Raw genomic sequence first — 27,602 nt, 5'->3', positions numbered from 1 at the left:
TTTTCCTCAAAAAAAAAAAAAAAATAGCTGTTAGTCTAGAAATTCAGATGAAAAATAGATGGCATGGTCAGCATTTTTTTTTTTTTTTCTCTCTAACTTCACCGAAACCTTTCTTCTCCTGGGACAATACGAACCCCAAGATCAGTTTTTTGTTGTTGTTGTTGTTCTGTTCTGATTTTTTTTTTTTTCATATGACCATGAGCGAGTCTGATCAGTGATTTGGGCAAGCTACTTAACCCCTAATTCTGTTTCCTCATTTGTTAAAAAGAAGTGATAAAACTGCCCCCGCCCCACCGCGGGATGCTGTGACGACCAAAAGCGATAATGCACGTGAATTATGATTTATAAAATATTAGTGGCAGGTAATAATACGGATAATATACTAGTACTACTAATATTATTCAGCGACTGTACACCCACCTCCACACCCCCGTCTCTCTAAACCACAGTGAGTTCCCCCAGTTTAACTCAAACTTTCTTTCAGGCATCTTCCTATTCCAACAGTATATGCCCTAAACTAGTATGGCGGTACCAGCTTCCTCAGGCCCATAACCTGGCTACTCCAAAGGCGCCTTTCGGGAATCTCCAGCCGGGTAGACTCAGCCACCCCGACGCCTCGCGATGACGCCAAAGCACACGACCCGAAGCGGGCCGTGCGGGCTCTGCGCAGGCGCAGCGCGGCCGTGGTGGGCGGAGCCGGCCGGGATGAGTGGCGGAGGGACGGAGACCCCAGTGGGTTGTGAGGCCGCCCCGGGCGGCGGCGTCAAGAAGAGGGAGTCTTTGGGGACCGCAGGCTCGCCAGCGCACCTCATTATCAAGGGTACGGAGTGACAGGGCTCTCGGCCCTAGCGGACCCCGGCGTAGTCCCTCTTCGCAGGCAGCGCCCTCTGACCCGGGCCGCGCCTTGGCAGACCCCCAGTTCCAGCGCGCCTGATTGTGGGGTGGGGGAGTCGTGGCCCTTCCCTGCCGTTTTTTCCGCATCTGATGCTTCCCAAGAACAACCAGCCAGCCTGATTCCTCTTGCTTCCCCGCGTTCCCTTGCCGCAGACGTGAGCTGTCGGGCCCATCCTCGTTTCACCTCTCAACCCATGGGACCCTGAACCCTGGGCGTCTTTAGACTTGGCCTCATGGCCCTCCTGTAACGCAGAGAGCACCGAACTTGGGCTTCAGGAAGGGTTCGCGCCTCCAGGCAGCCCTTAGGAGTTGTGTGGCATTAGGTCATTCGCCTCACCCACTCTCTGAGCTTGTGTGCTCCTCTAAAAATAGGGGTCATGCGAGGAGTAACTGAGATAGCATGTATGAAGACATCTTAAGACACCGTAAAGCGTCATACACTTGTAAAGCCCACGCGCCCCGTCTGCTTTGAGCTAGGGGAAGGGGAGTGGTTGTAACTAAATTCTCATGGAACCCGAATACTGTTTGATTCTCAAGTCCCACAACAACCCTGTGTCCTGTTGGAAGGTCTTTGCCAGCTAGATACAGTCCTGCACTTTCAAATCTCCGTTCTCCTTAACCTGTGTTTATCTGCTGCGCTTTTCCTACAGCCCACAGTCTTTCAGTATTCTGGCCCTCCATAGGACTCCGGAGTCCTTGGCACTAGCTGGGAATGGCACCCTGTGGGTGCTGCTTGTTTCATTTTGACCTTATCTGTATAGTGTCGCTGTGAGTCCGCAACAGCGTTGGTCGGGTTTGTAGGCTCAGATAGTTGTAGCTGTTTTAGGTTTTATATTCCAGGTTGTCTCTAAATTAGCGATGTTAGGGCTAGATTATAATTGTTTATGTGGGCAATCGACAATCTTGGTGTACTACTTTTTTTTTTTTTTTTAAGGTAATTCTAGGGAAGTTTTTCAGGTTAACTCAAAATTGAGTTATGTTTGAAAATATCTCTGAAACTTCCTTGGTTTCTTTTATGGGATCACTGTTTTCATTCTGAAAATAGTCTGTTTTTAGTCCATCATATTTTAAGAAAATCAGTTGTAAGCAAATATTTGTTGTTTTTAAAATTTTTATTGTGGTTTTATATATATAAATATATGTACGTATGTATATATATCAACTGCCCATAGTGTTTTCAAGGCTGTGACCTTTCTGAAGTAGATGACAGGCCGTTTCTAAGTTGTCTCTGGGTGGGTTTGAACCGCCAGCCTTTTGGCTAGTAGGTGAATGCTTAACCGTTCGCACCACCCAGGGATTCATATTCCCTCTCTCTGTGTCTGCGCGTGCGCGCGCACACACACACTCACAAATTTTGCTATTTTTTATGTGTAAAATTAAGTGACATTAATTACATTCACTGTGTTATACAGCCATCAACACCATTTTCAAGTTTTGCAGCATCCCAAACAACTCCGTAACCATTCCCCCCTCCCGAGCCACTAGTAACCACTAATAAATGCTTTTCTGTATGCATTTTCTGGTTCTAGATACTTCGTATAAGTGAGACTACACAGTAATTGCCTTTTGTGTCTGATTTATTTCCTTAGCATGTTTGTAAGGTTCATCTGAGTCATAGTATGTCTGTACTTCATTTTTCTCTGTGACTGCATAATATTCAGTTTTATGTATATACCACATTTTGTTTATTCATTTGTTGATGGACAGTTGGGTTGTTTCAGTCTTTTGGCTATTGTGAATAATGATGCAATAAACACTGGTATATAAATATCTGTTCGAGTCCCTGCTTTCACACCTTTTGGATATATAGGCAGCCCCCAGATTACAAATGAGTTCTCTTCCTAAGTCTGTCTTTAAGTCGAATTTATACGTGCCTTTTTTAGTTATCTAGTGCTGCTATAACAGAAATACCACAAGTGGGTGGCTTTAACAAACAGAAATTTATTCTTTCATAGTTTAGGAGGCTGGAAGTCTGATTTTGGAGCACCAGCTCTAGGGGAAGGCTTTCACTCTGTCGGCTCGGGGGGACAGTCCTTGTCTCCTTTCAGCATCTGTGGGCCTGGAGTTCCTTGGAGATCTCCATGTGTCTCGGCATCAGTCTTCCTCTGGGTCTAGGAGGTTCTCAGCTCAGGGAACCCTGGTCCTCTTTCTTGGTGGTAGTGTTGTCCCTTCTGTTTCTGTCTCTGCTTGTTTCTGTCTCCTATAATCTCTTGTAAGATGAAAGGTGTGACTCAAGCAAGGGTGTGACTTGAGTTAGGGGGTGACCTGTGTAAGGGGTGATGAGTAAGGGCGTCACCTGCGTAAGGGGGTGACTTCAGTGACTCACTAAAGAGTGTGACTCAAGATACAGTCTACGCTAATCTTGCCTCATTAATATATAGAGGGTTAGGATTTACAACACATAGTTACACAATACCACAAAACAGAGGACAGATACATTGGATCACAGAATGGAGGATAATTAGACAATACTGGGAATCATGGCCTAGCCAAGTTGATAAATATTTTGGGGGAACACAATTCAATCCATGACAGTATGTAAGTCAGAACAGTTAGGTACAGTTTTTATCTAATGCCAGTTAGTCGAATGTTTGTCTTGGTATATAGTATACCTTTCTATGCATAAGCAAACATTAAACATTTCCAGATACACTAAAACATCTTTAACGTCATAATATAGTAGTAATAATACTGTTCTGATGCACGTCACAAAGTAGCGCTAGTTTGTTATTTTGAGCCATTGTATGTACCTTGAATTTTTAATATAACAGGCTTTATAGGGGTTGGTTTGTAATTATGGGCTGTGCATAAATTGGACGTTCGGAGCCAAGGGACTGCCTGTACACCGAGGAGGGGAATTGCTGGGTCATATGGTAATTCTGTGTTTAACTTTTTGAGAAACCACCCAACTGTTTAACAGATTTTTGACTTAAAGTCTACTTTGTCTGATATTAGTGTCGTCCCTCCTGCTCCCTTTTGGCTGCTATTTGTATGGAATATTTTTTTCCATCCTTTCACCTTCATCCTACAAAGGCCTTTGGATCTAAAGTGGATCTCTTGTAGACAGCACATAGTTGGATCATGTTTTCTATCCATTCTGCCAGGTTCTGCCTCTTCATTGTAGAGTTTCATCCATTTACATTTAAGGGGATTACTGATAAGGAAGGACTTCTCTCATTTTGCTTTCTTTTGTGTTTCTTACATCTGTTTTGTCCCTCATTTTTACCAATACAGGCTACTTTTGTGTTTTGTTGATTTTTTTGTAGTGAACCATTTTGATGCCCTTCTCGTTTCCTTTTACATGTATATGCTTTTTCCGATGTGGTTACTATAGGGATTACTTTTAACATCTAAAATGTATAACAATCTAGTTTAAATTGATACTAACTTAAGTTCAGTAATGTATAAAAACTCTCTTCCTATACTGCTCTCCCCCAAGTTCCTGATATATTATTGTCACAAGTTACGCCTTTATACTTTGTGTCCCAATAACATACATGTCTAATTGGTTTTTATCCGTTTGTCTTTTAAAGCACATAGGACATAACAAGTCTAGTTACTAACAAAAAATACCCTAAAACTCGGCTTTATATTTAGCCACAAAATTATATTTACTGGGAATCTTTTTTCTTCTTACAGCTTCAAGTTACTGTCTAGTGTTTACAGGACTCTCTTTAGCATTTTTGGGGACAGGTCTTGTGCTCATGAACTGCATCAGCTTTTGTTTATCTGAGAATGGCTTAATTTTGCCATCATTTTGAAGGACAGTTTTGCCAGATATAGACTTCGTGGTTGACAGTTGGAAACCCTGGTGGTGTAGTGGTTAAGTGCTACAGCTGCTAACCAAGAGGTTGGCAGTTCGAATCCACCAGATCCTCCTTGGAAACTCTATGGGGGCAGTTCTACTCTGTCCTATAGGGTCACTATGAGTCAGAACCGACTAGACGGCAGTGGGTTTCGGTTGACAGTTGCTTTCTTTTGGCACTTTAAATATGTCATCCCACTGCTTTCTGGCCTCCATGATGTCTGAGGATAAATCAGCATTTATCTTATTGAGAATCCCTTGTATGTGATGATTCGCTTCTCTTTTGCTGCTTTCAAAATTCTCTCCTTGTGCTGTAATAAACACTTAGACATGTCTCATTAATTTCCACAGGAGTTTCTCTAGGGTACATATCTAGGCATGGAATTGCTAGTATACATGCCTTCAACTTTACTAGATATTGTTAAATTGCTCTCAAAAGTAGTTGTACCAATTTACACACCCACTGGCAGTGGGTGATGTTCTAAACTGTGTTTTAACCTTCATATATCCATGGGGAGAGGGGAGAGTAAAACAAACTAGTTATTATGCTACTTAGCATGGATTAACCCTGAATTTCATTTTGTCTTTATAGATCTTGGAGAAATTCATTCAAGGCTTTTAGATCACAGACCAGTTATTCAAGGTGAAACCCGTTATTTTGTGAAAGAATTTGAAGTGAGTATTTAAAACTTATTTTGTAAAAAAAAAACACTGCCCTCATTGTTAGAGTGTTAGTATATGGAAGGGAAATTCCTGAATTTTAAAATCTCAGTTTCAGCTCCTGTGTTCATGAACTACACAGATGAAACTTAAAGAGGCATCATCTTTTGATGAAGCCACTACAAGACTAGGCAGCAGGGGCCTTGGGTTCAGGTTCTGGCACCTACTCTACGGTATTTAATGTCTCTTGATCAGTATTTTCCTCTGTAAAATTAGATACAGTAAAGTACACAGATTTTAGAGACTGATGGGTCTGCATTTTCAAGACCATTTTTTTATTTAATTTTTTTTGTGTGTGTGCTTTAAGTGAAAGCTTATAGCTGAAGTTAGTTTCTCATACAAAGATTTATACACATATTGTTATGTCACCCTAGTTGCTGTCTCTATAATGTGACAGCACATTCCTCCTTCCCACCCTGGATTTCCCATGTCCATTCAACCAGCTCCTGTCCCTTTCTGCCTTCTCGTCTCGCCTCCGGACAGGAGCTGCCCATTTAGTCTCATGTATCTACTTGAGCTAAGAAGCACACTCTTCACGAGTATCATTTTACGTCTTGTAGTCCAGTTTAATCTTTGTCTGAAGAGTTGACTTCAGGAATGATTTTAGTTCTGGGTTAACAGACAGTCCAAGGGCCATGTCTTATGGGGTTCCTCTAGTCTCAGTCAGACCATTAAGTCTGGTCTTTTTACTAGAATCTGAGTTCTGCACTCCACTTTTTGCCTGCTCTGTCAGGGACTGTCTGTTGTGTTCCCTGTCAGGGCGGTCATTGGTGGTAGCCGAGTACCATCTAGTTCTTCTTGTCTCAGGTTAATGGAGTCTCTGGTTTACGTGACCCTTTCTGTCTCTTGGACCCATATTTTCCTTGTGTCTTTGTTGTTCTTCATTCTCCTTTGCTCCAAGTGGGTTGGGACCAATTGATGCACCTTAGATGGGCTCTTGCTAGCTTTTAAGACCTCAGACACCACTCACCAAAGTGGGATGCAGAACGTTTTCTTAATAAACTTTGTCATACCAGTTGGCCTAGATGTCTGCTGAAACCATGGTCCTCAGACCCCCGCCCCTGCTGCTGTGTCCCTCGAAGTGTTTGGTTGTATTCAGGAAACTTCTTAGCTTTTGGTTTAATCCAGTTGTGCTGACATCCCTTATATTGTGTGCTGTCCTTCCCTTAAGATAATTCTTGTCCACTATCTAATTAGTGAATATCCCTCTCCCTCCCTCCTTACCCTCGTAGCCATCAGGGGCTGTTTTCTTCTGTGTTCAAACCTTTTTCTTGAGTTCTTATAGTAGTGGCCTCATACAATATTTGTCCTTTTGCAACTGACTAATTTCACTCAGCAGAATGCCTTCCAGATTCTTGCGTGTTACGAGATGTTTCGCGGATTCGTTGTTGTTCTTTATCGTTGCGTAGTCCATTGTATGAATGTACCATAAATTGTTTATCCATTTGTCTGCTGTTGTCACCTAGATTGTTTCCATCTTTTTGCTATTGTAAACAGTGCTGTGATAAACATGGGTGTGCATATATCCATTTGTGTGAAGGGTCTTAATTCTCTAGGATATATTCCAAAGAGTGGGATTACTGGGTCATGTGGTACTTCTATTTCTAGCTTTTTAAGGACGTGCCAAATTGATTTCCAAAGTGGTTATACCATTTTAAATTCCCACCAGCAGTGTATAAGTGTTGTTGTCTCTCCACAACCTCTCCAGCATTTATTATTTCGTGTTTTTTGGATTAATGGTAGCCTTGTGGTGGTGAGGTGGTATCTCATTGTAGCTTTGATTTGCATTTCTCTGATGGCTAATGACTGTGAGCATTTCCTCATGTATCTGTTAGCCACCTGAATGTCTTCTTTGATGAAGTGCCTGTTCATATCCTTTGCTCATTTTTTCATCTTTTTGTTGTTGAGGTTTGCAGTATCTTGTAGATTTTAGAGATTAGACCCTGATCAGATATGTCATAGCCAAAAATTTTTTCCCAGTCTGTGGGTTGTCAAGACCTATTTTTAATATTTTTTCTCCATTGGAGCATCAGTACCTACCCCTGCACTCAAGTTAAAACTTTAGAATCACCCTTGGCCGTTCCCTCCTCATTAGGGGCCAAATTTAGTGACTCAGGTCTTCTGGATTTCACCTCCTACATATCCATCCCTTCTGACTGGTATGCCTGTGTTATCATCTAGCCAAATGTAGTCTTCATTCCTGCTGCCAGAGTGCTCTAATTTACTATTTCACCTTTTAAAAGCCTGAAATAACATTTATGGTCTATAGAATAAAGTCCAAGCATTCTTCTGTGACCTGGACCCTACCCTTCTGGTTTTGTCACAGGCTGCTCCATACCCTGCATGCTGTGTTCCAACAACACTGATTCACCAAAATGCCATCCTGTTTCACGTTACCGTGGTTCACTGTGCATTGTTGGATGGATGGCCAGTGATGTTACACAAATAACTTCACAGTTCTGTGTAAATTGGGGTTCTAATTTCAGATGAGACTCCCACCAAGCAGGAAGTCTAAACTAGCCAAAAGGAGAGAACCTTTTAATAAACCCTTTTAACTACCAAAAGCCTATATGACAGAGCACTTAAGCAACACCATGTGTGTTGGAGTAGAACTGTGCTCCATAGGGTTTTCAATGGCTGATATTTTGGAAGTAGATCTCCAGGCCTTTCTTCTGTGGTGTCTCTGGGTGGACTTGATCCTCCAGTCTTTTGGTTAGCAGCCATGATTCGGAATTGACTCGACGGCAGCTGGTTAAAAAAAAAAAAACACTCGAGATCAAGGGACAGAACTGCAGCATAAGACAACTACTTCTAGGCTTAACAGACTCTATTACTCAAACACTGCATAATACTTACCTCGCAGGGTTGTTGTAAAGATTTAAGAAGTGTGTGTGTGCATGTGTGTGTTTCTTAGGACATTGTCTGGTACCTAGGAATAACTCTTGCTATCATCATCATTATTTTGGTATAAGAGTTATGTGGGCAACACAAAAAATTATTCATTATCCCATTATCCCTTATCATGCTTTATATAGTGAGAGTAAAGTGGAAATTTAAATATAAACTCACTATAAATTCTATACAATGTGTGGTATAAATATAATTTTAAAAATTGCATCGAATGTTCTGTATAGGATGTGTGTTTAGTCATTTTGCAAACAAATCATTTGACCATCTTCACAAAGGTCTGAGTTAGAGAGCTCTGCTGCATGTTGTTATAGGTAGATAACGGCATTGAGAAAAATTGACCTGATTTTTGGAGTCCAGATTCTGGTGTGCAGAGCAGGCGAAGCTGTGTAAAGAACACCTTTTTCAGAATTCGGCTTTAGTGATGCTTACTTTTGTGCCTAAATGGAAGTCAGTCTTCCGTTTTCCCTATAAAAAGATTTAAATTGTATTATCTAATTCAGTTACACAATTTATTCTCACATAGTTTAAATTGTATGTGCTTATTGAGTCACGTAATTCCTATCACACTATAAAAAATAAAATACATTAATTTAGAAATAATACTTTTTCCTTTCTACGTTTCATAAGATAATTTTATTTAAACTCTTCTCACTTATCTCTGACACTATCCTTATTGCTAGAATAACTTTTTGAATCCTTTAACCTTTTCCAGACCACATTCACTTAGATTACTGAGGTATAATGTGATTTGGACTTATGGGTAATGCCATTATTGGAAAACTTTTTCAAGCCATAAGTGTGTTTTTACTAACACTGGGTCAATTCTTTTCATATATTCTGAACATATCTGTTATGATTTGTACACTATAACATATAGATGTCTTTTGAAAATGCAGTCTTTAAAAGGTACATGTACATCAGTGTTGAACCTTTGCAATTGAGAGGCCATACCTCTAGGCGTAATTAATGAATATTAAATTTCTTAGCTTTTTTGAAAAAGAGATCTGTTCCATTGGATGACCCTTGTTGTTGTTGTTAGTTGTTGTCTGGTCGATTCCGACTCATGGCGACCCTGTGTGTTACAGAGTAGAACCACTCCGTAGGGTTTTCTTGGCTGTGATTTTAATGGAGCAGCTCACCAGGCATTGCCTTCCACAGCACTGTACTGCTAGATGGGTGTAAACTGTCAACCTGTAGATCTGCAGTTGAGCACAAACCGTTGGTGCCTTGGGTGACCTCTGTAGGAGCCTAAACCTCGATTAAGTTGTTTCAGGCTAATATGTCTTCCCCACATAGTCCTTTGTTGCTCAGAGTAAAATTTGATGTGACTAGGAGCAACTGTGATATTAAGCAGCTCTCTCTTTGCTGAAGGATTTTCTTTTTGGCTGGGAGTGGAAGGGTGGGACAGTCGTTTTATATGTGAGCTCATGTTGTCTGTCTTTTTGGGCATACTACATGGCAAATGTGTACCCGCCCTTTAAGATTTGCCTTCTGAAGATTTCCTGTCATTACCACCCGACTTTCCCTCTCCCCTTTCTACTGTTCTGCTTCCCTTTTGTCCTTTTTGCTCCACCTGTGTTTCTTTATCATAGCACCTGTTCGTATTGTTTTGAAATTGTTTACATAACTGTCATCTTGTGAGTGCTTTGAAAAGGGAATTATGTTTTATTCACTTTCGTATTCCCAACAATGCACAGAGTATGTGGTCCATAATAGTTGGTTAATACATGTTTTGAACTGAGTGTTCTTGAATTGAGTTTAAATTTGGGCTCTTCTGCTTTTTAGCTGTGTGACTTTGATGAGTTAATTAGCCTTTCTGACCCTCACTTTTTTCTTATATCTATCTGTAATTTTGATGTAATCTGAGCTCTCAATGGGATTTGTTAATATTGTTAATGTGCATAAAGCATCTAGCACAACTGCCTGCACATACTGAGTACATATTGGTAAATTCTGTACCTCTTTTCCTTATACCTCAAGCTCGTTGTATTGTTCATACACACAAACACACCCATAGGCTTGTTTTGAGAAGCCTAGGAACTAAAAGCTATTATCATTTATTTTATTTATATGTGTGTGTGTGTATACACACACACACGTATGCTTTGGTACATATATACACACACACAGTCCCTGGGTGATATAAAAGGTTAATGCACCAGACTGCTAACAGAAGGGTTGGAGATTCGAGCCCATCCAGAGGCTCCTCAGAAGAAAGGCCTAGTGATCTATTTCTGAAAAATCAGCCATCAAAAACCTGTGAAGCACAGTTCTACTCTGACACACATAGGGTCATCATGAGTCAGAGTCAACTCATCAGCTACTGGTTTTATACACACACACACACACACACACACAGAGTAATAAAAAAATAAATTGTAATACATTGTACAGGTTTTAGTTCTTAAGTTTCTCAAAGCAAGCTTAGATATTTTTGAATATCTAACTACGTTGACAATCTTATGTGTTAACCAGGACAGATGAATATCCTAATTGTCAACACTACTCACTACGCCAAACCATCAGACTAAGGTCGGGTTTGTCAACAAAAGCATGACATAAACACATAGGCAGGAACATGCTTTACTCACAGAGAAGAGACAGAGCAAGGTCAGCTTCAGTAGTAGGCAACAGTCCCCTGTGGCCAGCGAGTCACCCCTTGCAGCCGAGACAGAGCAAAGTCAGCTTCAGTAGTAGGCGACAGTCCCCTATGGCCAGCGAGTCACCCCTCACAGCCGAGACAGAGCAAAGTCAGCTTCAGTAGTAGGCGACAGTCCCCTGTGGCCAGCGAGTCACCCCTTACAGCCGAGACAGAGCAAGGTCAGCTTCAGTAGTAGGCGACAGTCCCCTGTGGCCAGCAAGTCACCCCTCACAGCCGAGACAGAGCAAAGTCAGCTTCAGTAGTAGGCGACAGTCCCCTGTGGCCAGCGAGTCACCCCTCACAGCCGAGACAGAGCAAAGTCAGCTTCAGTAGTAGGCGACAGTCCCCTGTGGCCAGCGAGTCACCCCTCACAGCCAACACAGAGCTGATTGTCTGTAAACACCCCTCTTGTGTTGTAGTTGAGGGATCTTGTTGCTTCCCCACCAGGAACAGATATAGTAGTGGGGTTGGCTGGGTACCATGTGACATGAAGGAATAAGCAGAACAACCAGGTACTCGTTAGGTCTCTAACAGGGAAAGAGTTTCCCTGATAAGGAAGATGAAACTGGGACAGAGGGAGGTTTAGTTCCCAGCCTCCATTATCAGGGAATATTCTGGACTCAAGGCTTCTGACTCAGCAGCCCAGGTGAGAGTTGCAAGGCTGTACAACTGACTGTCCTCCCTATACTGATTTTACAAAGGGGCAAACTAAAACATAGAAAGAATAAATAACTTATTTGATGTTGCCTGACAAATCAGGGCTTTGCCGACCACTTCCAAACACAGATTTCTATCCCTGACCTCTTCCTGGACCACCAGACAAGGACACGGGAGTGTCTCACAGACAATGTAAACCGACATGACTGAAAGAGAACGCTTCAATCCACCCCTGCCTGAGCTGCTGTAAACCCGTTCCTTGCCTCTACAGCAGATGGTACCACTCTGTACCCCGTTGCTTAAGTCAGAAATGTGGGAGTTATATTCGAGTTTTCTTTTTCCCTCCACTCAACAACCAGACTTTTAGCAAGTTCAGAACATCTTGAATCTTTACATATTCCTCTTGCTGCTACCCCCCAATCCTAACCCAGACCACCATCGTCCATTGTCCCTCACCTGGACTGTTGCAACAGGTTACTCTCTGGTCTCCCTGGTTTCAGTCTGATAATCTTCCCCATGCAGTAGCCTGAACAGCTGTAAATCAGATCATTCCACACGCTTGTTTAAACACCCCCCCCCCCCCGCCACGGCTTCTCTTCACACTTAAGATATAGTCCAATTCCTTACGTATAAGAACTCCTGGTGAGCTCTGACTCCTACTTTCAGGACTTTATCAGCTCTTCACTTACCGTGCTCCAGCCACGCCAAGGTGATTCCTGCCTTTGTACCTTTGCATCAGTGACTCCGTCTTCCTAGACCACTCGTCCTCTTCAGTTCTTGCATGGCTTGCCCATTGTTGTTTAGATTGTTGGCTGAATGTCACCCCGACCCCTTAATCTAAAGCAATCACTCTGTCACGTCACCCTCATTTACTTCTCCAAAAAAAAAAAAAAGACTAAATCATTTCCGTAGAGTTGATTCCAACTCATGGTAACCCCATGAATTACAGAGTAGAATAGAATAGTTCTGTTTGCTTCCCTATATACCCAGTGCCATCGATTCCGTATATATAGCACTATATTTATTTTCTAATGATCCATAGGAAAGCCTGGTGGTGTAGTGGTTAAGTGCTATGGCCGTTCACCAAAAAGTCAGCAGTTGGAATCTACCAGGTGCTCCTTGGAAACTGGGTATGGGCCAGTTCTACTCTGTCCTGTAGGGTCACTATGAGTCGGAATTGACTTGATGGCAATGTTTTTTTTTTTTTTTCTTTAAGGATCCATAACAAATTATTGCAAATTTAGTAGCTTAATACAGCACCCATTTATTAGCTCACCGGTCTGTAGGTCAGAAGTGTGGGCATGGCATGGCTGGGCCCCCTGCCTCAGAAGGCTAAAACCGAGGTGTTGGCCAGGCTCAGTTCTCATCTGCAGCTCTGGGTCCTTGCACTTGTAGGACTGAAGTTCCCATTTTCTTGCCAGCTGTCAACCAGAGGCTGCTGTCAGCTCCTAGAAGCCACCCCCTTTTTTGCCATACGGCCCCTTCTGTCTTCAAAGCCAGTCCCTCACATGCTCAGCTCTCTGGCTGGGAAGAGCCGATCTCTTTTATGGACTCACCTGCCTGAGTCAGGCCCACTGAGGGTAGTTTCCCTTTCTTAAAGTAAGCTGATTTGAGACTTAATTATTTCACAGAACCACTTCATAGCAGCACCTCGGTTAATGTTTGAATAAACACCTGGGAGAAGGTGTGTGCAAACCAGAGAGTGGGTGTTATGGGTTGAATTGTGTCCCCCCAGATAAAAAATGTTGTAAATCCTAACCTCTATGCCTGTGGTGATAATCCCATTTGGAAATGGGTTGTCTTTGTTATGTTAATGATACAAGATTAGTGCAGGGTGTGCCTTGAGTCAGTCTCTTCTGAGACATAAAAGAGACTATACAAGCAAGCCAGTGAGCAGAGATGGGGGAAGAGAGACCCCAAGCCACAGGAAGATCACCCAGGAGCAGAAGCTCAAGAGAGACAAAGACCTTCCACCAGAGCCCACACACAGAGATAAAGCCTTCCCCACAACTGGCACCCTGAATTCAGACTTCTAGCCTTCTAAACTGACAAAATAAATTTCTGTTTGTTAAAGCCATCCACTTGTGATATTTCTGTTATAGCAGCACTAGATAACTAAGACAGTGGCAACTGTGGAAACCATCTCAGAATTCTGCCTACCATAAGTGTTTGTGACTACCTTATGTTTTTCTTGTTATTTACTTGTTTATTGCCTGTCTTCCTTCATTAGAATATAGGTACCATGAGAGTAGGGGCTTATCTTTCCATTCTGTCATATTCACAATGCCTAAACTAATGCCTGGTACATGTAGGTTCTTAATATTTTTCAAAAGAACACGTAACAGAGCTTGGACTAAAACTTGGAGTTTTCTTATATCCAGTACCCTTTCTTATAAGTCATCTTTTTTTTTTTTGCCACATCAGGTTAATTTAAAATAATTGATAGTTTTTATTAAGAAAAGAGAATATTTATAAATGTACCACTAGCTTCTGTAAACATTTACAGCCTTGGAAACCCTATGGGGCAGTTCTGCTCTGCCCTATAGGGTTGCTGTGAGTTGCAATCTACAACAGTGGATTTTGTTGCTTTTTTTAGGGAACTAACTTATTATTTTTAAAACTGAAAAGTGTTTTTAATGTAAAATTATGATATTTATATTTGTTCTAGTTATCACACAAGGTTGCCAAGGAAATGTTTACCGAAGAATAAGATGTTCACACTCGGTATGGCAGATACAAGCTTATATTAATGAAGTGGAACAAAATGTCTTGAACACCTGTTTTGTGTGAGGCATAATGTCAGGAACGAAATAAAGCTGTATCAGTTAATAAGACAAACACAGATCCACCCTTTATGAAGCAAGGCATTTTTACATCGTTATTGAAAAACTCCGTCTAAAGGTCTCAAAAATACTGTGTCAGCTGTTATCTTCAATTAAGTGTCATGTAACTTCTTTTCTTGAAAAGCCTTTGATCCAGTCTTTTCACACAGTGACCTTTCGGGTTGGGCTTCGTGAGGGCTTAGTGTGGTACAGAAACTTCCTGCACGTCAGGCTCAGCAGCCTTCCTGTGTCTTGTACTCTAATGATGCCCCTCATGTTAGAAGGAGGAAGCTGAAGGTATTTTACAGACTTCAGATTTTGATATATTTCTGCACTATTTACTGGCCGTTCCTATCTTGGCCCAAATAATAATCTCCTATATTTAATATTTGGCCCAGAGTTGGCAGGGGAGAGTGGTAAAGCATAGATACCAATACTTCCTAGAATTTTCATCTTATCTATACCACTTAAATGTAGTTTAGTTTAAGAAAAACTGGCTAGCATTTAAAACTAAAGTTGTTCATAGTTTACATATTTTAAAGATAACATGCATTATGGCAACATGATTATCTTTTTCTTTATAAAATTTTATTTCTAAAAGAAGTGAAAGATACCACATGGTGGCAGCATTACTTAAATTATTGGAGTACTGCTATAACATTTTAAGGTCTCTTTGTGTGTTCACTACTATTTAAGAACAGTTGACGATCTTTATCCTGGGTTTGTATATATTTTTTATCCCTTGATCCCGGTGAAAATCACAAACAGAGATTCAGAACTCTCTCTCTTCAGGTGGGCACTTTTCTTGAGTATTTATCTAGTAGTATTAGTGAATAACCCTGGTGATGTAGTGGTTAAGTGCTAAGGCTGCTAACCAAAAGGTTGGCAGCTCGAATCCACCAGGTACTTCTTGGAAACCCTATGAGGCAGTTCTGTTCTGTCCTCTAGGGTTGCTGTGACTCAGAGTAGATTTGATGGCAGTGGATTTTTTACAGGCATCAGTGAATAAAAGTATTGTCCCCTGAGCGATTATCTTTGTAGCCACAGAGGTGATATCATGGCCTTTCTCATGCGGCACAGAGGAGAGACCCATGTATTTATGAAGTGTTTATAAAGTCTATAATGCTGTACAACTTCCTTGTTTAGCTTTTAGCAAACTTCATTCATTCGGTGCTTATGGAAAAGAACTGGCTAGAGAGATGTAAAAGATTCAGAAGAAAGTAATAATTATCAGATATCCAATGTGTGTATCATATGAGCTCCTGGAGAATAAAATCAAAGCAATGAAATAGAACAGATGTACAAACTAGAATTCAAGAAACTCTGCTTAGATAAAAGCAGTATTGAAATTATGTATTGAAAGGACACACTGCATGTCAGGGAAAATTAACCCAGAACAGCCAACACTGAGACATTTTCTAATAAATCTATTGGACTTCCTCAAAAAAATAATCTTTTAGGCATATAGACAAAATGGTTAAGTCACTTATAAGGGTAAGAAATTAGATTGTTAGCGAATTTATCTGTCTTATGCCAGAAGACAATGGAGGGGTATGTATAAATTCCTTAAGAAAATGTGAGCCAGGGATTATATTTTATTATGTTGGTGTTTTGAGAACTGGAAAGAAACAGACAAGACAGGAGGATTAGTAAAAATTCTGTAGCCCTGAATATAAATTTGCCAGTCAGCAGGAGCTCAAGAGGTATCTTTTCTTTTTTGAAAACTTATTTTCTAGCTTTGCCCACTGAAAGGCCTGGAAACAGTGACCAACTCAGTAGCAATGTGCACCCCCAGTGCTCGGTCTGTAAATACAATTTCTAAATACCAGTGGAATTTAGAGCCCTGCCGACTCCAAGTCTGGAGCAGGAATGTACAAGATGAGTCTGGAACGTCAGGTCAAATCAGAAAGCAAAGAAGCTACTAAAGAATACTAGGGGTTTGTGTCAGAAGCATTCCAGAGCCAACTCGAATAGGCTCCCACTGGACACAATGTAGGACAATTTGAGCATCATCAGTAGGAGAAATAACTGTAATGAATTGAAATGCCTTAAATATGTTTAAATCTATGAATCATAGGGATGTGTAAAAACAAACAAAAACCTCTTACTGATCATCTCTAGAGAATACTTAGCTGCTCACCAGAAGGTCAGTGGTTTGAACCCACCAGCTTCTGTAAACATTTATAGCCTTGGAAACCCTGTGGGGCAGTTCTGCTCTGTCCTATAGGGTTGCTATGAGTTGGACACGACAGCAGTGGATTTTGTTGCTTTTTTAGGGAACTAATTATTTTTAAAACTGGTAAATAAAGGGAAGGAATCTAGCATTTTATTCTGCATTTCCGTATATGAACAGTCCTCAGGGTAAGCAGATAGCAGATAAGGGGAGTTTCTCTTTAGGGAGATATTCCTACGAAGAAACGAAGAATACTGCCAGCATCCCATTGGAGGTGTACAACCCTCCTCCGAAATATTCTTGCAAAAAAAAAAAAAAAAAACCCAAAAGAAAATCAAACCCTGAGTCTGATAAAGCCTGTAGTTCTAACTACCAATTTACAGGAAAGAAAGGAGACGAAGGAAGATATTAAATGATACCTTGGGGATTTATCCAGCAAAAAAAACATTGTGGGAAACTGGACAGAACAGATGACTCACTTTTTAAAACAAATTGCTAGGGGAAAAAGTCGTGAAGGGGAAATCTATAGACTAAAGAAGACTTAAACACATAAACCGATTGCAATGTATGAGTCTTATTTAGATTTTTATTCAAACAAACTGAGGGATAAAAAAGAACATTTATAGGACATTGGGAGGAATGTAAACATTGGTATTTAGCAATACTAAAGAATTGTTGATTTTTGTGTGTGTGTAATGGTCAGGTCTTTTTTTTTTTTAAGGAATCTTTGTTTTTTAAAGATATATATTAAAATATTTGCAGTGGAAATGATACACTGTCTGGAATTTGCTTCAGAATAAAACTGGGGCAGGGGTGGGGGATGTACGGAGTGCTTATCGAGGAAACAAACATCAGCCACAAGTGATGGGTACATAAGGGTTCATTGTGTTATTCTCTCTCAACTTTTACATAAGTTTTTAAATTTTTTTATTTCAGAAAAAGTAAAAAACTGGCCACAGTTGCTCCATAAGAATGACTCAAAACAAAATAAAAACCCCAATGATATAACTTACTTATTATTTTCTTACCACCCTTTTTTTTTAAATAAACGTTTTATTTTGGAATAATTTTAGATTTACGGCATAGTTGCAAAGATAGAACAGAGAGTTCCCGTACGCCCCTCACCCAGTTTCTCCCATTGCTAACATCACCAGGCCACATTTGTAAAAACTAAAAAACAGACACTGGTACATTACTATTAACAAAACTCCAGACTTTATTTTGATTTCACCAGTTTTTCCATTACTGTCCTCTTTCTATTCCAGGATTTAATCCAGAGTACCACATTGCACTTAATTGTCGTGTCTCCCTGGTCTTCTTTGGTCTGTAACCATTTCTCAGTCTTTCCTTGGTTTTCATGACCTTGACAGTGTTGGGTACTGGCCAGGTGTCCTGTAGAATGTCCCGCAATCTGGGTTTGTCTGATGTTTTTCTCTTGATTAGACTGGGGATATGGGTTTGAGGAGAGAATACCACAGAAGTGAGTACCACATCATATCATTGCCTGGTTGAGGTAGTGTTTGCTAGGTTTCTCCACTTTAAAAAAGTTAGCACTTTTTCCCTTTCCCTACTCTCTTCTCTGGAAATGAGCCACTAAGTCTAGCCCCCCTTCACACTGGCTTGGAGGGAGGTTAAGTTCCAGTTTTTGGAGGGAAACCACGAAGACTACCTCCAGGTTCTGTGATTTACTGAAAGGACTCAGAGGACTTCGTCATACTCACAACTAAGATATAGTACAGCAAAAGGGTACAAAGCAAAAGCAGCAGAGGTTTAAAGGGTGCATGGGAAGAAGTCCAGAGGAGACCAGACACAAGCTTCCAATAGCCTTCTCCCAGTGGAGTCACGCAAAACCAAAACCAAACCCACTGCTGTCAAGTCGATTCCAACTCAGGGACCCAATAGGACTGAGTAGAACTGCCCCATAGAGTTTCCAAGACTAAATTTTTATGAAAGCAGGCTGCCACATCTTTCTCCTGTGGAGCGACTGGTTGGTTCGAACTGCCGAGCTTTTGGTTAGCAGCAGAGTGCTTTAACCGCTATGACACCAGGGCTCCTGGAGTCACACAGGATAAGCTTAATTCCTCAAATGATGAGCTGTGACAACATGGGTGAAGCATTGTTTGACAGTGAAGCTTGTCCAAGCTTAGAGTCCAGAGTTTTTATTGGGGACTAGCCATGTAGGCACCCTCTGGTTAGCATGTACTGAAATTCTAGGCTCTTAGAAGGAAAACAGGTGTTCAACATTAACCGCATTGTCTGTTCAAACAGTTTAGGCCCAGTGAGACCCTCTTCTCATTTAGAGAAAGTTCTGTATTAGTGTAGGGAACTGTTTACCCATCAAATTCCCAGGCCAAGGGCCAACCTTGCAAGCAAGCCTTTTTAAGGATAGCAGTCTCAGGTCTGCTGTCTTAACCCTTTTCTACACGGGGGTAGAAAAGCATATTTTTATTTTTACCACTCATTTTTATTTCAAGAAAAACTCAAACACAGAAAATATGGAACATAATAGAAGTGATATGATGGTAAGAATGTCAAAATAAGATTTAAACTCTGATTAAAGGTATCTTATTGTTTTTACTTTGCTGCACAGAATAAAATGTGTGCTAACCTAGGCCTCTTTTTTTGTTCCTTTAGTATTTCTCTTGCTAATGAGTTTTTCTACTTCACATTGCCTTCTGTTTTGTATGTGTCAAACCTCCCTCTTTTTTAATCAGCATTTATTATATTTAAAAATATTTATATATATATACACATACATATGTGTGTATATGTATATTTGCACCCTTTTATATATTTCCATTTTACCCATTTTAAGCCATGACTCAGAATTGACTCAACAGCACCTAACAGCAACAACACAAATGTACAAATTTTCTCCATTTATCATGATGTTGCTTATTGGTTCAGTTGTAAGGATTTTTGTTTTCTTTATGTTGAGGTATAATCCATACTGAGGGCTGTAGTCTTTGATCTTCATCAATGAGTACTTCAAGTCCACTTCACTTTCAGCAAGCAAAGTTGTGCCATCTGCATATCACAAGTTGCTGATGAGTCTTCCTTCAATCATGCCAATCATGATACCCTGTTCTTCTTCGTATAGTCCAGTTTTTCAGATTATTTGCTCAGCATACAGATTAAATAAGTATAGTGAAAGGATACAACCCTGACGCACACCTTTCTTGACTTTAAACCACGAAGTGTCCCCTTGTTCTGTTCGAATGATTGCCTCGTGGTCTATATACAGGTTCCTCATGAGCAGATTAAGCGTTCTAAAATTCCCATTCTTCACAACGTTATCCATAATTTGTTAAGATCCACACAGTCGAATGCTTTTACATAGTCAATGAAACACAGGTAAGCGTCTTTCTGGTATTCTCTGCTTTCAGCCAGGATCCGACTGACATCAGCAGTGATATCCCTTGTTCCACAGCCTCTTCAGAATCCGGCTTGAATTTCTGGCAGTTCCCTGCTGATGTACTGCTGCAACCACTTTTGAATGATCTTCAGTGAAATTTTACTTGTGTGCAATACTAATGATATTGTTCCATAATTTCTGCATTCAGTTAGATCACCTTTCTTTGGAATGAGCACAAATATAGATCTCTTCCAGGCAGTTTACCTGGTAGCTGTCTTCCAAATTTCTTTGCATAGACAAGTGAGCACCTCCAGCACTGCTCACTCAACAAATGGATGGTTGTCGAAACATCTCAATTGATACTTGGTCAGTTCCTGGAACCTTGTTTTTCATCAATGCCTTCAGTCTCTGGTAACCCCTAATCTACTTTCTGTCTGTATAAATTTGCTTATTCTGGGTATTTCAGGTAAGTAGGATCATACAATATTGGCCCGTTTGTGTCTAACTTGTTTCACTCAGCGTAATGTTTTCCAGACTCATCCGTGTCGTAGCATGTATCAGACTTTCATTTCTCTTTTGGCTGGGTAATATTCCATTTTATGTGTACACCACATTTTGTTTATCCTTTCATTTCTTAATGAGCGCTTGGGTTGTTTCCACCGTTTATCTTTTGTGAATAATGTTGCTGTGAACAGTAGTGTACACATACATATCTTTTTGAAACCAGGCTTTCATTTCTTTTGAGTATATATCTAGAAGTAGGATTGCTGGGTTATATGGTAATTCTATAATTTTTTGAGGAACTGTCGACAGTTTTCCACTGTGACTGTACCACTTAACATTTCCACCAGCAATGGATGCGAGTTCCCATTTCTCCACGTCCTTGCCAATACTTGATGTTTTCCATATTTTTGATAATAGCTATCCTAGTGGATGTGAAATGGTATCTCATTTTGTTTTTGATTTGTATTTCTCTGATGGCTAATTGTGTTGAGCATCATTTCATGTACCTATTGGCCATTTCTGTATCTTCTTTGGAGAAATGTCTGTTAAGTCCTTTGTTCATTTTTAATTCCGTTGTTTGTCTTTTGTTGTTCAGTTTTAGGAGTTCTCATATATTCTGTGTATTAAACCCTGGACATTATATCAGATATATAATTTGCAAATATTTTCTCCATTCTGTCAGTTATCTTTTCATTCTCTTGATGATGTCCTTCAATGCACAAAAGGTTTTTAATGTTATTGAAATCCAGTTTATCTATTTCATTGTTGTTGCCCATGCTTTTAGTGTCATATCTAAGAAACCATTGCCAAATCCAGTGTCATGAAGATTTACTCCTGTGTTTTCTGCTAAGAATTTTAACTCTTCTATTTAAGTCTTTGATCCATTTTAAGTTAATTTATGTATATGGTATAAGGTAAGAGTCCAACTTTATTCTTTTATGTGTGGATATCCAGTTTTCTCAGCACCATTTATTGAACAGACTGTTCTTTCCCCATCGAATGGTCTTGGGACTCTTGTCAAAAATCAATTGATCATAGATACATGGGTTTATTTCTGGACTCTCAATTCTCATTGGTCTGTATGTCTGCCCTTATGCCAGTACCACACACTGCTTTGATTACTGTAGCTTTGTAGTAAGTTTTGAAATTGGAACAAATAAGTCCTCTAAATTTTTTCATCTTTTAAAAATTGTTTTGGCTATTTGTGTCCCTCGAAATTCCATATGAATTTTAGAATGAGTTTTTCTGTTTCTTAAAAAAACACCATTGAGGTTTTGATAGAGATGCACTGAATCTGTATATTGTTTTAGGTAGCATTGTCCTGTTAACTATGCTGTCTTCCAGTCCATGAACACGGGATTTCTTACCAAGTATTTAGGTATTCTTTAATTTTTATTTAGCAGTGTTTTGTAGTTTTCAGTGTGCAAGTCTTGTGCCTTCATGGTTAAATTTATTCCTAAATATTTTGGTGTTTTCGATGCTATTGTAAATGGAGTTTTTTTTTTTTTAATTTCCTTTCCAGGTTACTTATTGCAATTGTATAAAAATACAACTGATATTTGTGTGTTTATTTTGTGTCCTGCGACTTTGCTGGATTTGTTTATTAGCTCTTAACAGTTTTTTGTAGGTTCTTTAGGAGTTTCTGGAGCCCTGCTGGAGCAGTGGTTAAGAGCTATGGCTGCTAACCAAAAGGTCAACAGTTCGAATCCACCAGCCACTCCTTGGAAACCCTATGGGGCAGTTCTACTCTGTCCTATAGGGTCACTATGAGTCGGAATCAACTCAACTGCAACAAGTCGGATTTAGGAGTTTCTAGATATAAAGTCGTGTCGTCTGTGACGGTTGTTGTTAATTGCCGTAGAGTTGATTCCAGTTCACGGAGACCCTATGTGTGCCGAGCAGAACTGTGCTTCTTAGAATTTTCCAAGGCTGTGGCTTTCAGAAGCAGATCACCAGGGCTTTCGTCTGTGGCACCTTTGGGTGGGTTTGAACTGCCTACTTTTTGGCTAGCCGTTAAGTGCCTAACTGTTTGTGCCAACCAGGAACTCCCATCTTTGAGGAGAGGTAATTTTATGTCTACCTTTCCAGTTTGGATGCCATTTATTTCTTTTTCTTGCCTACTTGCTCTGACTAGAAGTTCTAGTACCGTGGTGAAAAGCCGTGGTGAAAAGGGACATGCTTATCTTGTTCCTGAGCTTAGATCGGAAACTTTCTTCATTGCGTACAGTATTAGCTGTGGGTTTTTCTTAAATGCCCTTTATCATGTTGAGGAAGTTTCCATCTATTTCTAGTTTATTGAATGTTTTTATCATGAAAGGGTGTTAGATTTTGTCAAATACTTTTTCTGCATCAATTAAGAAGATTATGTGGAGCTTTTTGCTTTGTTTTATGAATGTGGTGTTTTATATTAATTGATTTTTGTATGTTGAAGCACCTTTGCATTTCTGGGAGAAGTCCCATTTGATTATGGTGTATAATCCTTTTAACATGCTGCTGAATTCACTTTCCTAATTTTTTTTGAGGATTTTTTCATCTATATTCATAAGGATTATTGGTCTGTAGTTTTCTTTTCATGTAGTATCAGTGGTTAAGTGCTATGGCTGCTAACCAAAAGGTTCGCAGTTCAAGTCCACCAGGTGCTCATTGGAAACTCTGTGGGGCAGTTCTACTCTGTCCTATAGGGTCGCAATGAGTCGGAATCGACTTGACAGCAACAGGTTTTATGGGTTATCTTTGTCTGGCTTTGGTTGGAAAATGTACCCTCCTCTTCATTTTTCTGGAAGAGTTTGAGAAGGATTGGCATTAGTTCTTCTTTAAATTTTTGGTAGGATTCGCCAATGAAGCTATCTGGCCTTGAACTTTTATTTGTAGGGAGGTTTTAAGTTATTAATTCAGACTCCTTATTTGTTATGGAGCTATTCAAATTTTCTCTTTTCTTCTCGAGCCAGTTTTGGTAGTTTGTATGTTTCTAGGAATTTATCCATTTCATCTAGATTATCCAATTTGTTGGCATGCGGTTGTTCATAGTATTCTGTTATAATCATTTTTATTTCTGTATTGTTGGTACTAATATCCTCTCTTTCATTTCTATTTTTTGTTCCTTTTTTAAACATTTCTGTGAAAATATTATTCATATTGCAAGTTTTAGAGCATTTCGTAATTAAAAAAAAAAGCCTCTAGGCTGTGACCTCATTTACAGCCAAATAATTAGAAGACTATATAAATTTCAGTAATAACTAATAACATAGTAAGCAAAACCTTGGTGGAAATTTCAGAAAGCAATTACTAAGATTTAAAACACTAGTCGTTTAATTTTTTTTTTTTTTTAAATAGGAAAAACGTGGTCTTCGGGAAATGAGAGTTCTTGAAAATTTGAAGAACATGATCCATGAAACAAATGAACATGCTCTTCCCAGATGTAAAGAGACGATGCAGGACAGCTTAAACCAAGTTCTCCAAAGATGTAAGCTGGTGATTTTTTATTTATGCTGCCTTAATTTCAAATGAAATGAATGCTGTATCAAAATGTATTTCCTTGAGTATTTTGGTGGGAGGTGGAAAGAGAATTCTTAACCATGTCATGTATAAGAGGGAAGCTCTGTCACAGAGGTGGTGGTGACCTAGTGATTGATGTGTGCTGCCATTCATGGTAAGAGCATCAGTTTCCAAAGTGAGATGTGTGTACCCTGGGGTACATGTAACAGTCCTTCGGGATCTGAGAAAATAGAAAACAATTTTTACATTTTTTTTGTTTTGTTTTAATGTATCCATAAAAAGTTATATTTTCATATACTTGCTAATTTTTTTCTTTGTTACTTAAAAAACACTTTTAAGGTGCATTTATCCCTTAGTTTTAAATTTAGAAAGTTATTTCTCTTAGAAAGGGAAGGAAAGAGTATTATTTTAATACAATCGTGTTAGTAAATTTGAATGAGGGCTAACCTAGAGGTTTTCTGACCTTACTTTTTAAACCCAAGGACTGAGTTCTTAGTACTGAGGCAAGATTGCCCAACATCAAGCTCAGTAAGGTTTACAAGTATATTAAGTAATCATTAAGTCAAGTGGGTTTTTTTTTAAGTCAAATATAGAACTACCGGTGCCTCCAGGATGAGAAAAAAGTGCATGCTGTATCTTGGTGCCAAGTTACTTTATGGGTTGTCTTTATGCACCCTCTTAAAAACCCACTGCTGTCAAGTCGATTCCGACTCATAGTGACCCTATAGGACAGAGTAGAAGTGCCCCGTAGAGTTTCCAAGGAGTGGCTGGTGGATCTGAACTGCAGACCTCTTGGTTAACAGCCGTAGCATTTGACCATTAGGCCACCAGGATTTCCTGCACCCTCTTACAACTCTATTTTTTGTGGTTTTAAGGAATCAAAAGTGAGTGTTGGTTATGAAGCCTCTACTCATCCAGTCAGAGGACACTTTGCAAAGTGGTTGACTACACAGACAAAAGCATAAACAGCTCTGAGCCAAGGCTTCTGTAGTAGGCCTTAGTTCTAAGAGTTCTCCACATTGCCACTTTCTTCTCCACAGTTCCCTAGCTTTGGGCATGGTCTTAGACCACTGGTTTGAGGTGCACCATCTTTGGAGTTCTGAGACGCTCGGGTGCATTATACCTTCAGCACAGTTCAGTACAGATACGAACATGTATGTGAAGTGACAACATAGCAGTTCTCCTAACAGGGACGAGACAGAAATCACTTCCTGGCTAGTCTTGTATGTACTACCTAGAATATACCCCATATGTAAATGCGCTTGTGTGATTTTGTCCAGCTCCCTGATCAGCTGGTAGTGAAAATAAACAATCTTGCACTGTGGTTTAAAATGTGAAGTTTACACATTCACATTATAACAGAATGGGTTTCTTTCTGTCTTAAGTGAGGAAAAATCAGGATATTGTTAACTGTATATGTGGTGCAATAACTTTGTATGTGCTGCTAGTCTCTTGGAATAATCTTTTGGTTAAGAGAAAAGCATTTGATAACTTATTGACTGTTTTTGAAGTCAGCATAGTTTCCCGAAGTCCTGAGAGGGCTGGAGAAACTGCTCTGTATTGAGTTAGGTACGAGCAGTAGACGAAATGGAAGTGATAGGGGCTTCGGAGAAATGGACTTTCTCTTCTCGGAGGTGCTAAGAGTGAAGACAGACGTTGCTTGGTATAGTCAAGGGATTTCCTTAGATTTTACAAAAGTGGATTTCCTAAAATTTGGAAAGTAAAACCTTTTTCATTGTGTGGCTAAAGCATTAAAAAGTGAATTACTTCAAAGGGACCGAAGTTTCTAAAATTGTATATTCTGTCTAAACAAAATCAGCCCAGATGAGGAAGAAACGAGTGCCAGTATACGTTCTCATAAAATTTTAAAAGGACATTAACAAATGACCAACTAAGCGTCATAGACCTGTAACTCTTCTTTCAGATTAAGCCCAGAATGATGGGAAAATTGTAAAGCACCTAAACCACAAAATGGAGTTTTAAGTTATGTTCAGAGCCAGGAAAAAAAGCCAGGAAATGATAGAGCCACTGCTTGGGAAAGGTGATGTCATATTACTGTGCCTCAGAGAGAAGGCAGATCTAATCAACTCCTGTTCTGTTTCATTTTCATCTTTTCTGTTAGAACAAACAGTGACTCAGAACCTACTTTTCAGTACTTACATATTATCTCTGATGGAACTAGATTAATGGTGATTGATTAAAACTTGACTTTTGTAAAACAGAATTTTCTTCTTCTGACTGTATGTTCACAGGGAGGTGGCCAGCATTTTTCTGAAAGGGAAATCACAGCCCCTCCCCTGTTCTGGAACTTATGACCTAGTTGGGGCGGGGTGGGGGTGGGGCAGGGACTGAGGCATGATTGTCAAACAACTCGATAACCCTCTAGTGTCAGCAAATGCAAGATAAAGTGGTGTGATGCACTCTATTCTCCTGATGAAGGAATTTCAAATACGGGGGAAAATCCTTATAGAGAAGGACTAATCTGGGAGGGCCTTGTGAGGGCAACAAACCTTGAACTGGGCTTTTAAAACAAGTAAAACATTTTCCTTAGAGGAAAGGAATAAGGAAAGCCTTTACAGTAGAAATAGCACAGTGAGTAAAAGTACTAGTAATAATAGCATATCTTGACCGCTTCCTGGGTGTGAAGAGCTGCTGTAGGTGCCTTTTATTATTACATTTTTAAATGATTTATTTTTGAACATAGTATCTACTATTAAAAAAAGTTGCGGTTGAGTCAGTTTCAATTCCCGATGATCCCATGTGTTTCAGTGTAGAACTGCTCCATAGGGTTTTCAGTGACTGATTTTTCAGAAAACTTTCAGAAGCAGATTGCCAGGCCTTTCTTCCAAGGTGCCTCTGGGTGGATTTGAACGGCCAACTTTTCAGTTAGTAGCCAAGCACTTAGCTTTTGCACCACCCAGAGACTTCTGATATTTACTATGTTATTTAATTCTCATGCCAGTTCTGAAGTCTTGTTATTAGTTGTTATACCCATTTTACAAATGCGGAGCTAAAGTGCTAAGAGATTAGGAAGGCAACAAGAACAGTGCCTGGTGCACAGCAAATGTAAATATATGACAATTAACGAATGAACAGACAAGCTAAGACACCTTGCATCAGCTATACAGTAAACATCTTTATTTGGATGCAGTAAGTGGAAACGTTTGCGGTCAGGAACCACATGGATCCAGCAGGTAAAAAGGTTTCAATAACTGAAGAGTTAAAACCAGTTCAGTTGTTGAGGAGCCCTGTTGGCCCAGTGGTTAAGAGCTTGGCTGCTAACCAAAAGGTCAGCAGTTCAAGTCCATCAACTGCATACTTGAAACCCTATGGGGCAGTTCTCCTCTGTCCTGTAGGGTCACAGTGAGTTGGAATCAACTGATGAGAATGGGTTTGGGTTTGATTTAGTTTTGATGAAATCTTAAAGGAGCTAGTAGAGTGTTGAGGTTAAGAGCCAAGGCTTTAGAGTCAGAGTGATCCAGTTTTAAATCCTGTTTCCTGTTCTTAGTTGTGTGACCCCCTCTCTTGCCATTTAATCTCTCTGCCTCAGTTTTGCCGTCTGTGTAATGGACTAATGATCCTTTCCTGACAGAAAGTGGGATTAAGAGGGATGACACATGTGAAGT

At 39.9% G+C, this 27,602-nt stretch overlaps 1 protein-coding gene across 3 annotated transcripts in view; it reads left to right on the top strand.

Annotated features, from left to right (window-relative positions):
• Window positions 1–669: 669 nt before the first annotated feature.
• The window catches only part of BLOC1S5 (biogenesis of lysosomal organelles complex 1 subunit 5), a 37,329-nt gene continuing 10,396 nt past the window's right edge, over window positions 670–27,602 (top strand). For 2 of the 3 annotated variants that reach the window (XM_023557679.2, XM_023557680.2), the window contains exons 1-3: window positions 670–820; window positions 5,292–5,374; window positions 23,815–23,944. In XM_023557679.2, the coding sequence (XP_023413447.2) occupies window positions 706–820; window positions 5,292–5,374; window positions 23,815–23,944 (328 nt within the window). In that variant the 5' untranslated portion in view covers window positions 670–705. The remainder of the gene's footprint in view (window positions 821–5,291; window positions 5,375–23,814; window positions 23,945–27,602) is intronic. The other variant, XM_003417811.4, reaches the window with a different exon arrangement.

This window comes from Loxodonta africana, chromosome 1, assembly GCF_030014295.1.
Source record: "Loxodonta africana isolate mLoxAfr1 chromosome 1, mLoxAfr1.hap2, whole genome shotgun sequence".
NCBI lineage: Eukaryota > Metazoa > Chordata > Mammalia > Proboscidea > Elephantidae > Loxodonta > Loxodonta africana.
Note: the sequence above shows the minus strand (reverse complement) of the source record. Positions and strands in the feature narration are given on the sequence as shown.